Below are 10,396 nucleotides of genomic sequence, written 5' to 3' on the forward strand. Positions count from 1 at the left end.
CTGGTGGTTTCAGACCTGGCCTCTCCCCAGCGTTTCCTGTCATCCCAGCCTCGCTGGCGAAACTAAATCACCACCCTCAGCGCAGGTGGGTGGGTCAGTAGATGGTGCCGAGACGGGAAAGTGAATGATTTGTTTGGGAAACAGAGTCCCTGGATGGAGGAGAAATAGAGGGTGGGTTGGTGAGCATGGCCAGCCCTCAGGTGCTAGGACTTTGACCTGGGTGTGATGGAGACCGTGGACGGGTTTTGAATGAGTCTTGGTGTTAGAAAGACCGCCCTCTGGGTCCCTTGAGAGGGACTGAGGGCCCAGTGTGAGCGAGGGGAGACCCCATGAGCAGCTAGGGGGTGGGGCCCCGCCCCCTGACATCACTGTCACATTATTGCACTGGGGCCAGCTGACCAATAAGCTGCCGCTTGCTATTATAATGGGTCCTAGCAACAGGCTCTGACCTAGGGCTAACGGGAGGAGACCCGGCCACTCCGGCCAGCGGGGAGAGTGTGAGGGGAGAGGGAGAGCCTGCGGGGCAGGGCAGGTGAGTCTCCTGAGGACGGGTCTCCAGCTAGGTCCGGGGCAGGGCTTCTACTCCCAATTCCAGCTCCCCTGGCCCTAATTCCACCCCAGGGTCACTGACCCATCTGCCCCTTGCTGCTGGAACCCGCCCCAGGCACCTAGTCTCCATACCCTGAGATGTGTGACGGGGACAGGGCACAGGAAAGGGTGGGCATAGCACGGGGGAAATGGCCCCACCCGGGATGGGGGTCTGACCTGGTGGGAACAATATAATAAGACAAATTTCTGAGAGATCGGGGATGGACCTGAGCGGTGGGGACGGGGCGGCCAAGGACACAAGGGGGAGCCAAAGACAAGTGGCTGAAGGTAGAGCAGTTCTTCGGAGGGCGAAGGAGCCTGAGATCTGGGTTTGAGTCCCAACGGTGGCTCTGAGCAGAGGCATCCCTTGTGTGGTCTGAGCCTCAGTCCCTCTCCATCTGATGGGGACAGTGACCCAGGACGTGGTTGTCTCTCCCAAGGTGCTGTGAAGAGTCTTAGTCAGTGAGGAAGTGTATGTTAGAGGCGATGGACCAGAAGAGAGTGTGACTGGGAAGAGGGAGGGCCAGGGACGCCCCAAGGTGAGGAGGCTGGGACCTGAGCAGAGACCATCTGATGGCCTCTAGGGGGGCAGGAGGGGACTTGGCCTGGCAAGGTCGGCCACGGCAGCGCTGGGCGTTGAATGAGGGGGACTCCCAGCATCTAGGAACTCCCCCATTCTGGGTTCCTTCCACCAGCTGAACCCAAGAATGTCCTGTAAGTTGACCTAGTGATAGACAGATCGGGCCACAGGCGTCACAGCGGCCCTGCGAGGTGGTCAGCATTCTCTTCCACGGGGCAGATATGGCAGCCGAGGCTCAGAGAGGGAGAGACTTGCTCCAAGTCACACGGCTGGGAATATTAATAATGGTAATAATGATGATGCTGATGCTGATCCCACAGACCACTTGCTCTGTGCCGGGCCCTATTTTAAGTGCTTTACATGTATTAACTCATTTAATTCTCAACAACCCGAGGAGGCGGTTTGCTATTATGATAGTTATCCTCACCTTACAGATGAGAAAAGCGAGACAGAGAGTTAAGTCGCTTGCCCCAAGTCACTCAGTGAGTACGTGGCCCAGCCAAGATTGGTCCCAGGGTCTGGGTCCCCTTCGCCCTCACTTCACACTGCTCCCAGCGACAGCCGTAGCAGGAGTGCAGGGCCCCTGGTTCGAATATTATTAAGAATTCCAATCAAAAATAAATAAAGAAAGAATTCCAGTCAGAGTCAGCAGATGAACGTTAAGCCAAGAGCTGGGCCTTCTAAGCATAGGGCCCTATGTGACTACACGGGTCACGAGCTGCCCATAGGACCGTCCCCATTCCTGGATTACCCTGAAAACTCCTCAGTGCCTCGGGAGACAGGTCAGCCACTATGCGCCTCACTCAGAGAAGCAAACAGCTCAGAGAGGGGCCTCATTTTGCCTGAGGTCCCGCAGCAAGTTCTGGCAGAGATGCCACATGAACCCGGGCCTGCCCGACTCCAAAGCCCCCTAACTCGTGTCCGAAATGTGCCCTGGATGTTTGAGGAGAGGGCCGTGGGGTTCCAGGGGGCCGTCCTTCAGTCCCTGGTCCGTCTCTTTCCCTGCCCCATGCAAGGCCCAGGAGGCGTAACCGGCTCCCTCATGTCCCCCTAGACGCTGAGGACCACGCGTCCTGTGACTCTCCCATCCCCGGCGCCCTCTGAACCGCTGGTCACCATGGCTACTTCGAAGTCGGCGGGGGAGGAGGAGAACACCATCCTCATGGCCAAAGAAGAGCTGGAAGCCCTGCGCACGGCATTCGAGTCGGGTGACATCCCCCAGGCCGCCTCTCGCCTCAGGGAGCTGCTGGCCTCCTCAGAGAGCACCGGCCTGGAGGTGGGTGTCACCGGCGAGTCTGGGGCTGGCAAGTCGTCCCTCATCAATGCCCTTCGCGGCCTGGGGGCCGAGGACCCCGGTGCGGCTCTCACGGGCGTCGTCGAAACCACGATGCACCCCTCGTCCTACCCGCATCCACAGTTTCCTGACGTGACCCTGTGGGACCTGCCGGGGGCCGGCTCTCCGGGCTGCCCGGCCGACAAGTACCTGAAGCAGGTGGACTTCGGCCGGTACGACTTCTTCCTGCTGGTCTCCCCGCGCCGCTGCGGGGCCGTGGAGACCCGCCTGGCCTCCGAGATCCTGCGCCAGGGCAAGAAGTTCTACTTTGTACGCACCAAGGTGGACGAGGACCTGGCGGCCGCGCGCACCCAGCGGCCCTCGGGCTTCAGCGAGGCCGCCATCCTGCAGGAGATCCGTGACCACTGCGCCGAGCGGCTGCGGGCGGCGGGCGTGACAGACCCGCGCATCTTCCTCGTGTCCAACCTCTCGCCGGTCCGCTACGACTTCCCGCTGCTCGTGTCCACCTGGGAGCACGACCTGCCCGCCCACCGGCGCCATGCCGGCCTGCTGTCGCTGCCGGATATCTCGCTGGAGGCCCTGCAGAAGAAGAAGGACATGCTCCAGGAGCAGGTGCTCAAGACGGCCCTGGTGTCGGGCGTCATCCAGGCGCTGCCGGTGCCCGGGCTGGCGGCCGCCTATGACGACGCCCTGCTCATCCGCTCCCTGCGCGGCTACCACCGCAGCTTCGGCCTGGACGACGACTCGCTGGCCAAGCTGGCTGAGCAGGTGGGCAAACAGGCAGGCGACCTGCGCTCTGTCATCCGCTCCCCGCTGGCCAACGAGGTCTCGCCCGAGACTGTCCTGCGGCTCTACTCACAGTCCTCCGACGGGGCCATGCGGGTGGCCCGGGCCTTCGAGAAGGGGATCCCTGTGTTCGGGACGCTGGTGGCCGGTGGCATCAGCTTCGGCACCGTCTACACCATGCTCCAGGGCTGCCTCAATGAGATGGCCGAGGACGCCCAGCGGGTCCGCATCAAGGCCTTGGAGGAGGAGGAGGAGCCCCAGCCCGAACTCAGCTTGGAGGCAGCTGGCGACAATGGCGTGGAAAAGCGGGGATCCGGGGAGGGAGGTGGCGAGGAAGCCCCGCTCTCGGCCCGCAGGAAGCTCGGCCTCCTTCTCAAGTACATTCTCGACAGCTGGAAGAAGCGTGACTCAGAAGAGAAATAAAAGTGCAGCCCCCAGACCCCCGCCTCACCCACAAACCACGCTTTAACAAAGCCGACCAAACCAAAAAAACGAAAAGGCCGATGTGATGAAAACGAGAGCGGCAGCGGCTGAGGGGCGGGGTGCGGAGGGGTCTGAGGGCGGGGTCTGAGCGGGGTCTGAGGGCGGGTCTGAGGTGGGGTCTGAGGCGGGTCTGAGGGCGGGGCCCGAGCGGGTCTGAGGGCGGGTCTGAGGGTCTGAGGGCGGGTCTGAGGGCGGGCCCAGGTCAGAGAGAGAAACACCGAACTGGGGTAGGAATTGACCCTGGCGGGAGAGAAGTTCAGGGCGTGGATGGTGGGCCAAGGGCTCCTTGGTGGCACTCTCCCCTGCGTCCCTAAGTAGCCAAGGGGGATTTATGGGGTGACAGGGTAGCCAAGCCTAGATCCAAGACAGGAGCCAACTGTCAATCTACGTGGGTGGCAGAGTGCATGGGGATTCGGGCCTGCTAAGATACTTTAGTTGCGATGGTCATATCCCTTTCTGAGAACCCTAGTGTCCCTAAGGCCGCCTCTGGAGGGGGAGGGGCAGCCAATCCGTGCCCAGGATCAGCACAATGGTGCCTAGCAACTGGGTTAAATGGGGGGAGGTCGGGGCATCCCGGGCCAGTGCTGCTGCCTGTGAGTGACCTGGGGCTGGGTGGCGGGGAGGAGGGGCCCCGTGGCCCCTGGGCTGGCCTCCGTGTGGGTCCTGCGGGAGACGGGTGGCAGTGGAGGTGGTGGGAGTGCCGGTGGCGGTTTCTCTGAGTATCAAAGGAGGAAAGGCTGAGGGCATAACTCGGCCGCGGGGAATGGTCGTTTCAGAAAAGGTGGCGGGTGTGTCTGAGCGTGAACGTGGGTGTCGATGAGTTCGCCGACGTGTGATTGCGAGGAATCCTGCTAAGTCTCAGTGATTTTGATGCTGTGGGTCTAAGGTTGAGAGCAATTCGCTGGGACTAGGGTCACCTGTCTGTCTCTGCATGATTGTGCGCGTGGGTGTGTGTGCACGTGCACAAACTGGATGGAGCTGAAAGGCCGTGGGTCTGAGAGTGAGGGCGACTGTGTTGGGTCTGAAAGCTGCACACGGCTGCGAGCAGCACACTGTGCGAGGCCATGTCGGCCCAGGCAGCCCGAGGAACCAAACTCTCTGGCTGAGTCAGGGGTCACACGTGTTTTAAAAAATTCAAGAACTACCAGATTGGGGGGTTTGGACATGACCCCAAGGGCCTCTGTGGGCTTGAACGAGGGTCAGAGAAGGGTCAGATTTAGGTGCAGAGAAGAAAGGCGCGTTCCCAGGAATCCACAGAAGGCTCCGGAGGCTGCGCGAGGCCGGTGGCAGAGTGGGGACTGTGGTGCCGGTGCTCGCAGACAGTCCCCGCACACTTTCCAGGACCTGGTGGTGGTTCTTGCCTCATTTCGGCACCTCAAATGACCCCTGACCCGAGGAAACAGTTCCAGACACAGAGGGTCTGCTTTTACCTGGACAATTAAAGGGGGTGCTGAGTCTTTTTTCTAAAGAGCGCTCAGCTTTGCAGAAGGATTTCTCCTCTTCCTGGAGCCTCCCATTCATTGACTATTTGGGGTTCACTCAGGCCTTTCTGCACCAAAAGCTGTGAGGAGGATCATGGCGGGGAAATCCTAGACCCCCAGATGCACAAGACAGATGGTCCCTGCCAGATCCATTCCCAAACCACAACTTACATCCCTGTCCGTGTGGGCCTCAGACATTGTCCAAAACACAGGACTCGCCCGGAGTGGCTGGGCTCGAGAGGTCGGGCACAAACAGCGCGTGCTCACACCGCACTGGCTCTAAAGTTGAGAGAGGCAGAACGGGTTACTTTGGTCTCCAGCTGATCCCCATGCCCTGTCCCTTCCGCCTCCAACTCTCTACTCCCTGTCTTGGGAATGATACTTGGGGTGTGGATACGGCATGGGGTCCACAGTCATTTCCACCACACCCGTGCAGGCGGAGTTGGGGTCTTTGTCTCCCAGCCCCCGCTGGCATCTTGGCCCCCTTAGCCACTGTTTGTTCTAGCTCAGGCCTCTCCTCCTCTACCCAGTTCCTACCCCCATCCCTTGTCTCATCTCCAGTCTCATTCCCCATAAGACTACAGGGGGCTGTAATGTCCACAGCGGACCTCTCCCTCCCATGGCTACCCACAGATAAAGATCGAGCTCAGCCTGATGTTCCAAGCCCTTCCCAAGCTGGCCCCTGCCTGAACCTCGTCAACAATAAGACACCGAGTCTTTCAAAAACAGAGCTGGGAGGGCTCTGAGTCATCTTTCCATTCTGCAGGTGAGGAAACCGGCACCTCCACCTCTTGCAGATGGGGGAAATTAAGGCTGTAGAGGGGACCTGACTTTCCCAGTGTCATCTGGCAAGTCCTTGGCATGGCAGTGACTAGACGCAGTCATGCAATCCCAGATGTCAGAGCTGGCAGCCCCTGGCCATCATACCAGCGAGGACTCCGAGGCCCACAGGCAGTATGGGGCTTGCCTAGGTGGGCACTGCGGTACTCAGAAGCCAGGCAGTGAGGGTGGGCAATGTTTCCACAAAGGCACCAGACCCGCTGGGTCTCTTTCCTGGCGTTGGAATTGTAGCACCCAAAGAGGGCCTGGCACATAGTGGGTGCTGAATTGTGCAAGGATCGAGGGAGTTGTATGGCAAAGGGTCAGAGGGAGCTGGCCTGTGTCCTGGCTCTGGCACAGGTTGTAATGCATTTGACCAGTGACTTTTACCTTCACGAGCCTCACCTTGTAAAATGAAGACTGTGGTTGGAACAATGGCGGACCCCCAGTAAGCATTACATTAATTCCTGACAGGGACGAGGAGGGTTCCAGCTCTTAATCGCTGCCCTGTGCTGTTGATCGCAGTGCCTGGTGCTTGGTAAATGCCCCCCAAAAGTTATTTAAGAATTGGTATTCCAGAATCAGAAGACCCCGGTCCCATTCCCAACCCCCACGTACTGGCTGGAGGCCTTGGGCCAGTGATTCATCCTCTCACTGCCAAATATAGATAGTAAAGGGATTCTCATTTTCTGGCTGTTGAGGATTTTATGAAACACTCCAGGAGGAGAATTTATTCATCTTGGCGGCGATGAATAAATGTTAACTAAAATAAGGCATTTACGCCAGGCCTGGCACATTATTGCCCCTGTGGGACTATTACTGGTGATGCCTCAGTGCCTTGGGCATGCCGAGGGATGTAGAGGAGAGGGCAACGCGTTGAGAATGATCCTTTACCTGTCCTGCCAAAGGTCAAGTCCCGAGATCAGAGCCGAGCCCATGGCAAGCAGCATCTTCCAGACCGGTCTCAGCCAGTCCATGACGTGGGAGCTATCAAAGGACATCATGGCTCTGAAGAAAGCCTTTGAGGCGGGGAACCTGCCAGTAGCGGCTGCCAAGTTGCAGGCCACACTTCGTTCACTGGAGGACGTCAGGCTGGACATCGGCATTACCGGGGGGACAGGCTCAGGCAAATCGACCTTTGTCAATGCCATCCGGGGGCTGGGAGACGAGGAACCCAACTCAGCCTGCACGGGTGTGGTGGAAATGACTGTGAACCCCACACCGTATCCACACCCCAAGTACCCCAACGTCATCTTCTGGGACCTGCCGGGCGTAGACGCGCACACCTTCCAGGCCGACGACTACTTCCAGAGGGTGCTGCTGGGCCGCTACGACTTCATCATATTCATCACCTCGGACAGCTTCACTGCCAACCACGCCCGGCTGGCCCGCGGGATCCTGCGGCAGGGCAAGCGCCTCTACTTCATCCGCTCCAAGGTGGACGTGGACCTGGCTGCCTCGCGCAGCCGCCGCCCCAGCACCTTCTCTGAGGAGAGGGTGCTCAGCCAGATCCAGGCCGACTGCTGGCAGCGGCTGGCGGGTGAGACGCAGGTGCTGGGGGGCTGGGGTGGGCGGATTCTTGAGGGACTGCCTGCCCTTGTCCCTGCATCTTCCAGCTGAGGTCCAAGTGGGAAAGGGGTCACCTAAGGTCGCATGGCTTGGCTGAAAGAGGCCCTGCAATGACATGCTTAAAGCTGTGTTGTGTGCCGGTCTCAGCCCATCAATAACCAATGTTGTGGCTGGACCAGCCTACCTGGTTCTCATTACAATGGCACGGTGCCCTTCGGCAATAACCATCAGGGGACTTTGCGAAGATACAGGTTTACACAGGACCTGGGGCGAGAGAGCGCACAGGCCTGGGTGCTGCTTTTACTGGCGTTGAGGGTGGGGGCCTAGGCTTTCGTAGACTCACTTTTTATTGGAGAATTTAAAACCTAAGATCAGGAATTTAAAGTGTAGGAAGAGAAAACAAACAAGTAGCCCAAATGATCAGATGTTGAAATCAACCACGTTCTCTAAGACAAAGGAGCCTCAGGGCCAGGCTCGCTATCTAGTCATGCGGCTGGCCCTGTTTGTCGGAGACGGCCTTCCTCCAAGCGGTGCCTCTTTGAAATGGGTGCCTTGCAATCAAAGCTTAAGTCAGGCGCTTGCGTTACAAGAAGAAAAGCCGAAAGTCAGGCCTTATACTGTAAGCTGCCATTTGCTGAGAGTTGGCACTTTTCAGACACAGGTGACAGAGACCCAATCACTTGCTATAAGGAAATAAAGTATATTGTATTGGTTTGTATATTTACCAAGTTAGAAGAGTGCAAATGCCACCATGCACGCAGCATGTCACCTGTCACTCATGGCACCTAACATTTAGTGAGGGCTCACCACGGGCCAGGCACCATCTTTATGAACTCAGCTTGCCACCACCACATCCCTAGGAGGTAGGTACAATGATCACCTCATCGTACAGACCAGAGCGCTTTGGAAACTTGCCCAAAGCCACACAGGTGGTAGGTAGCAAGGCCCACATCTGAATTTGGGCAGCCTGGCTTAAGCCACGTGCTGTGCAGAATTATGTCAAGTGCTCGAGCCCGGCAGCTGCTGGGACACCACGGCTGTTCTGGTGTAGAAACCACTGAACACAGGTGTTCTTGTCTCTGGCAGCCGAGGGCCTGGAAAACCCCAAGGTCTACCTGCTCTCCATGTTTGAGTTGGGAAAGTATGACTTCCACTTGCTGGAGGAGGCGATGGTGAAGGAAGTGGACAGCCACAAGCGCCATGCACTCCTGGTGGCCCTGCCCAACGTCTCAATGCCCATCTTAGAGAAGAAGGCTGCCTCACTGCAGCAGCACATCTGGCTGGTGGCCACGGTGGCCTGTGGCGTCAACCCGACTCCTGTGCCAGGAGTCCAGGATGTGGCGTGCGACCTCTACAGGCTCATCCGCTCTCTGGAAGGCTACCGCCACAGCTTTGGCCTGGACAAGGCTTCCCTCGTCAAGCTGGCTGAGGGTACAGGCCAGCCCCTGCACCAAATCCTGGCGGCGGTACAGGGCCCAAAGACCAAGGTCACCAAGGCGCTGGTGACGGACCTGCTGGGCCAGGCCTCCAAGGATGCCTCCGCTTTCACCCGGGAGCTCCTTGGTGTTCCTGTCCTGGGCGCCCTGGCTACTTGTGGCATTTCTTTCGCCACCGTCTACCAGATGCTCCGCAAGTCCCTGGACATGGCCGTCAAGGACGCCCAGAGCGTGCTGGTTCAGGCTTCCCTTGACACCTCTGACCACAAGCTCCCAGAGAATTCCAATCAGTAATGCCAGCCCTGAGCCTCGACCATCTGGAGGTGACAGCGATGGGCTGGGAGAGACAGGCTCTGTCTCCAGGCTGGGTGGTGTGAGCAATAGGAAGCGCAAGGCCTGACTCTTCTGGATTGAGCCCGTGTGCTGTCTCATGCTTTTGTGCCTTGGGTCTTATGCCCTTTCTGGCCACTGCCCCCACATTCCCTACTCTGACGCCCCCCATGTCAACATGCAGTCCCACTGGGAAGCAGCAGGAGGGGATGGGACGTGGGACATAAGTTTGACAAGGTAGGAAAGAGCTCAGCTGTCCAGCTGAAGAGGGCACTCAGGGTGTCTGCAGGTTGGCGCGTGGGGCACGGCATTCAGAAGCATTTCTGTAAGGGGAGCATGACTGTCACAGCTCCAAAGGGCCCTGAGGGTCATCATGAGCGGTTCCTGCCTGAGGTCTGTCAGCGAGTGGCAGGGCCAGATCCTGCCCTGGGTCTCAAACCGCCCAGACTTTAGCCCCCTCTTCAGACCCACACACTCTCTACTGCTGGCTGGATCCCCTCATCACCCCCACCCCCTCTGGCTGTGCTTTTTTCTTGACAGACCCTAGATCCCCAGGACATGGACATCAGGACTCTGTGGGTCCACCTGAGGTCAAAGGAGACCAGGGAGACAAAGAAATGGCAAGGGGGTGGCAGGCAGATGAGACTTGGCTGGTGGGGGACCGACTGCTACTGAAGGGCGGAGTGGCTCGATCTGAAGGTAAGGATGAATTTGGGGTGGCTGGGGTGGCCACACCCATTTGGAGGGAAACTTTCGGAAACACTAAGACCATGTACCCGATTTAACTGAGATGAGGATACTGACCAAACTGTATGGTATAATTAACTGAGGGCAGGTTCTGGATTTAAAGAAAAGGTGGGGACCTCTTCTTTAGACAGGAGTAGCTGAGGTTTACAGGGGAGGGAAGCCATCATGTGTACCCGACAGCAGGGATCATGTAAGGGTCAGGTACGAGTACCTGGGCAAGGACAGAACCTGCTTCGACCAAGGGGACGCACCACACTTAACCAACTGCAATTAACTAGGGTCG

The 10,396-nt window shown here is 58.3% G+C and overlaps 2 protein-coding genes across 2 annotated transcripts; both read left to right on the forward strand.

Annotated features, from left to right (window-relative positions):
• The first annotated feature begins 2,282 nt into the window (after window positions 1-2,282).
• LOC120605250 (interferon-inducible GTPase 5) lies at window positions 2,283-3,721 on the forward strand. Its single transcript, XM_039866144.1, has one exon. The coding sequence runs from the start codon at window positions 2,286-2,288 to the stop codon at window positions 3,669-3,671; it is 1,386 nt and encodes a 461-aa protein (XP_039722078.1). The 5' UTR covers window positions 2,283-2,285; the 3' UTR covers window positions 3,672-3,721.
• Window positions 3,722-6,967: 3,246 nt separating this feature from the next.
• LOC120605353 (interferon-inducible GTPase 5-like) lies at window positions 6,968-9,330 on the forward strand. The gene is made up of 2 exons (XM_039866312.1): window positions 6,968-7,571; window positions 8,687-9,330. The coding sequence occupies exons 1-2, from the start codon at window positions 6,968-6,970 to the stop codon at window positions 9,328-9,330; spliced, it is 1,248 nt and encodes a 415-aa protein (XP_039722246.1).
• The last annotated feature ends 1,066 nt before the right edge of the window (window positions 9,331-10,396 follow it).

This window comes from Pteropus medius, unplaced genomic scaffold (assembly GCF_902729225.1).
Source record: "Pteropus medius unplaced genomic scaffold, Ma_sr-lr_union100, whole genome shotgun sequence".
Classification (NCBI taxonomy): domain Eukaryota; kingdom Metazoa; phylum Chordata; class Mammalia; order Chiroptera; family Pteropodidae; genus Pteropus; species Pteropus medius.